Source organism: Salmo salar, chromosome ssa03 (genome assembly GCF_905237065.1).
Source record: "Salmo salar chromosome ssa03, Ssal_v3.1, whole genome shotgun sequence".
NCBI lineage: Eukaryota > Metazoa > Chordata > Actinopteri > Salmoniformes > Salmonidae > Salmo > Salmo salar.
The window spans coordinates 45,539,377-45,543,511 of NC_059444.1; the positions used below are offsets into that span (position 1 = coordinate 45,539,377).

The 4,135-nt window shown below is 45.2% G+C and overlaps 1 protein-coding gene across 1 annotated transcript in view; it reads left to right on the forward strand.

Moving 5' to 3' along the window:
- Positions 1-3,656, forward strand: part of LOC106600547 (solute carrier family 17 member 9) — a 41,077-nt gene extending 37,421 nt beyond the window's left edge. The window contains exons 7-13 of the mRNA XM_014191981.2: positions 194-290; positions 691-778; positions 955-989; positions 1,108-1,223; positions 1,868-1,923; positions 2,040-2,069; positions 2,512-3,656. Of these exons, the coding sequence (XP_014047456.1) occupies positions 194-290; positions 691-778; positions 955-989; positions 1,108-1,223; positions 1,868-1,923; positions 2,040-2,069; positions 2,512-2,690 (601 nt within the window). The 3' untranslated portion in view covers positions 2,691-3,656. The remainder of the gene's footprint in view (positions 1-193; positions 291-690; positions 779-954; positions 990-1,107; positions 1,224-1,867; positions 1,924-2,039; positions 2,070-2,511) is intronic.
- Positions 3,657-4,135: the final 479 nt, after the last annotated feature.

Here is a 4,135-nt window from a genome sequence, read left to right on the forward strand (position 1 = left end):
AATCATTATTTTAGTCTTTTTGGGGTTTACTGCCAGGGCCTAGGTCTGGCAGTACTGCTCTAGCAGGTCCAGGCTCTGATGTAGGCCAGGTGCTGTGGGTGACAGCAGGCATAGGTCATCTGTGAAGAGTAGACATTTAACATTGAACTCTCTCTCTGTCTCTCTCTCTCTGTTTCTGTTATCCTGCCTTCAGTGCTGTGATTATTACGCACCTTTGCACTGCGAGCACCTTCTTCACACTGTTGTCATGGCTACCAACTTACTTCAAGGACACCTTCCCTGATGCCAAGGTAACTTGCCCCCTCCATCCCTCCTCTTCTCCCAACCCATCCCTTCAGAAGACAAGACAAGACAAAACAAAACTTGAAATACCACATTGGAGTTCAAGGTTGGAATGGCAAAGACAACAGACACTTGAACGTGTACATACAAAATGGCTCAAAGCTAGTCAGACCCCCCCTGCATCTGACAGACCTGTGTAATGCCACTGAGTAAACCAAGAGAGGGCGCTGTAGACATGGTATTGACATAAAACTCTGCTAGCTAAGGAACTCGGATGTTCCCCAAACGTAGATGTTCGCCAAGTTGGATCACTATCTCTTAAAAAAAAAACATAGGGTATTAACGGCATACATGTCTGAGCTCATATCCGTGTTCTTGGTGTTTAATGTTATGGTGTTCTCCCCGCAGGGTTGGGTGTTTAATGTTATCCCATGGTTTGTGGCCATCCCCTCTTCTCTCTTCAGTGGCTGTCTCTCTGACCACCTTATCAGCCAAGGTAATGCCAGAGATATCAACTATTTGTCATCAGGAAACGATGTGAATGTTTTACTTATGTTTTACTAATTGTAATCAGTTGAAGTTGGTACCCTTAAACGATTGTCAAGGTTTTTAACTATTGCTCTGTCCCACATCTCTCTCTCTTTGTGTCTCTTTCTCTCTCTGTCTCTCTAGGGTTTGACACTGCTGCTGTGAGGAAACTTATGCAGGTATTGTAGCTTGTTTCCGATTCAATGCCCAAATTGGCATTACTAGTAAACTTTAGATATGCCTTTCCTCTCCTCACCTTTCCTCTCCTCACCTTTCCTCTCCTTGTGTCCTGGTCAGTTCTTCTCCATGGGTGTGTCCAGTGTGTTTACCCTCCTGCTGTGTGGCACCACCACCTTCCCTACAGCTGTGGCCTTTGTCTCTGCCACCATGGGCCTCACCACCTTCAGCCACAGGTACCGTTGCGCTCGTCCCCAAATCCGCTCCTAGGCCTAGCCCCTAGACCTAGTGTCTATCATCTAGGGCCTGACCATATTCAGCCACATGTACTAACCCTTGAGGGCTGCACTGTTTGATCCTGGAAGTGTACAAGGATGTAAATGATAAATGCAGGATGTAGATAATAACCAACAGTGGAATGGATCATATAAACATAACCACCCCCTCACAAGTGCCGTGCTTTAACAGTAGTTCCACTTATCTGTCCGTTTTCTAGGGTTTAATATGTTCAGGTGACAAAGATAGGGAGTCTATATGACACCTTATCTACTGGGGCAGACAGTATAGGGAGTCTATATGACACCTTATCTACTGGGGCAGACAGTATAGGGAGTCTGTATGACACCTTATCTACTGGGGCAGACAGTATAGGGAGTCTGTATGACACCTTATCTACTGGGGCAGACAGTATAGGGAGTCTGTAAAACACCTTGTCTACTGGGGCAGACAGTATAGGGAGTCTGTTTAACACCTAATCTACTGGGGCAGACAGTATAGGGAGTCTGTATAACACCTTGTCTACTGGGGCAGACAGTATATGGAGTCTGTATAACACCTTGTCTACTGGGGCAGACAGTAACGTGTCTTGTCTGTACTCCAGCGGTGTGTCTGTGAATGTTCAGGACCTGGCTCCATCATGTGCTGGGGCTCTGTTTGGTATGTTACACCAGTGGTTTCTTTATCCACCTCTCAGCAGATTTGACTTTTGATTGATGAATATTACAGTCCTGTCAAATATTACAAATGAATCATGTATCTATTTTTCATTGCAGGTGTTATGAATACCTGTGGAGCATTCTCAGGTAAGCATGTTCATTGAGGGACAAACTAAAGCGGAACCATCTGCGATGAATCTTTCACCAACAGTTCCAGGATCAATTGTGTTGGCCTTTCATGAGGTAGTGATGAATAATGAATCTGATTGTTCTAAAGGCAGGACTTTGGGTTGTGTCTCTTGTCAGTCTCATTGGCTCCAATGCTCCATGCATATTTGATACTGGAGTGATAATATAGTTTGTGTCAGATAAATAATTGAGGGAGTAGAAGGTGACAGTTAGGTACCGTAGGGGGAAGGGGCATTTCAATCCGTTTACTTATACCGCACACAACTGGGAATGGGAGGCTGAACTGTCATTTGTTGATATGATATGCCGTAGTCTGAAACTGCTCAGTTTGTGTGTGCATGTATTGTTTCCTAATGCTGTATTCCTCTGCGTATCTGATCGTGTGTGTGTGTTTCTCCAGGTGTGCTGATGGTGTATTTCTCGGGGTATCTGATTGAGGCTACAGGGTCGTGGACATCTGTCTTCATCCTTATCACTGTGGTGAACCTAGTGGGCCTGGTCACCTTCCTGGCCTTCGCTGAGGCCCGCCGAGTCGACATTGACTCTTCCAAGGGCCACTACCACAACATCCACATCTGAGTCCCAACGTTGAGATGAGGGACCAGGGCTTGCTACCACAACAACCACCTTTTAAACTGAGGGGCCAAAACGGGACCTGGTCCCACACTGTACACATCTGAGTCCCTAAAACAGGACCAGAACCTATGCCCAGGTACCACAGAATGCACACTGGAGACTTAAATGTAGAAAGAGAACAGCGAGAGCCTTGGTCTGTTAAATGTATCAACACATCCATATCAGAATTTGAGAAGTGAAAGAAGTGAAACAGTAGTGAAAGTCAGTCATAGATGTTTGTCAGATCATAGTCAGTGTTTCTCCTATATTAATTTAACAACTCTTAATTGTTTCTCTCTATATCAACATTCGTGGATTCGGCAATTTCAGCTACACCTGTTGCTGACAGGTGTATAAAATCGCACGCACAGCCATGTAATCTCCATAGACAAACATTAGCAGTAGAATGGCCTTACTGAAGAGCTCAGTGACTTTCAACGTGGTACTGTTATAGGATGCCACCAGTTCATCAAATTTCTGCCCTGCTAGAGCTTCCCCGGTCAACTGTCAGTGCTGTTATTGTGAAGTGGAAACGTCTAAGAGCAACAACGACCGCAAAATGGTACGCCACACAAGCTCACAGAACGGAACCGTCGAGTGCAGAGGCACGTAGAAATCATCTGTCCTCGGTTACAATTTTCACTACCGAGTTCCTAATTGCCTCTGGAAGGAAAGTCGGCACAAGAACTGTCGGGAGCTTCATGAAATGGGTTTCCATGGCCGAGCAGCCACAAACAAGCTTAAGGTCACCATGCGCAATGCCATGCCATGGAGTGGTGTAAAGCTTCCTGCCATCGGACTCTGGAACAGTGGAAATGCGTTCTCTGGAGTGATGAATCACACTTCACCATCTGGCAGTCTGATGGACGAATATGGTTTTGGCGGATGCCAGGAGAACGCTACCGGCCCAAATGCATAGTGCCAACTGTAAAGTTCGTGGAGGAGGAATAATAGTCTGGGACTGTTTTTCATGGTTCGGGCTAGGCCCCTTAGTTCCAGTGAAGGGAAATCTTAACGCTACAGCATACAATGACATTCTAGAAGATTTTGTCCTTCCAACGTTGTGGCAACAGTTTGGGGAAGGCCCTTTCCTGTTTTAGCATGACAATGCCTCCGTGCACAAAGCGAGGGCCATACAGAAATGGTTTGCCGAGATCGGTGTTGAAGAACTTGACTGGCCTGCAAATACATTTCAACTCAGTTTTTCACAATTCCTGACGTTTAATCCTAGTAAAAATTCCACGTCTTAGGTCAGTTAGGATCACCACTTTATTTTAAGAATGTGAAATGTCAGAATAATAGTAGAGTCAATTATTTCAGCTTTTATTTCTTTCATCACATTCCCAGTGGGTCAGAAGTTTACATGCATTCAATTAGTATTTGGTAGCATTGCCTTTAAATTGTTTAAC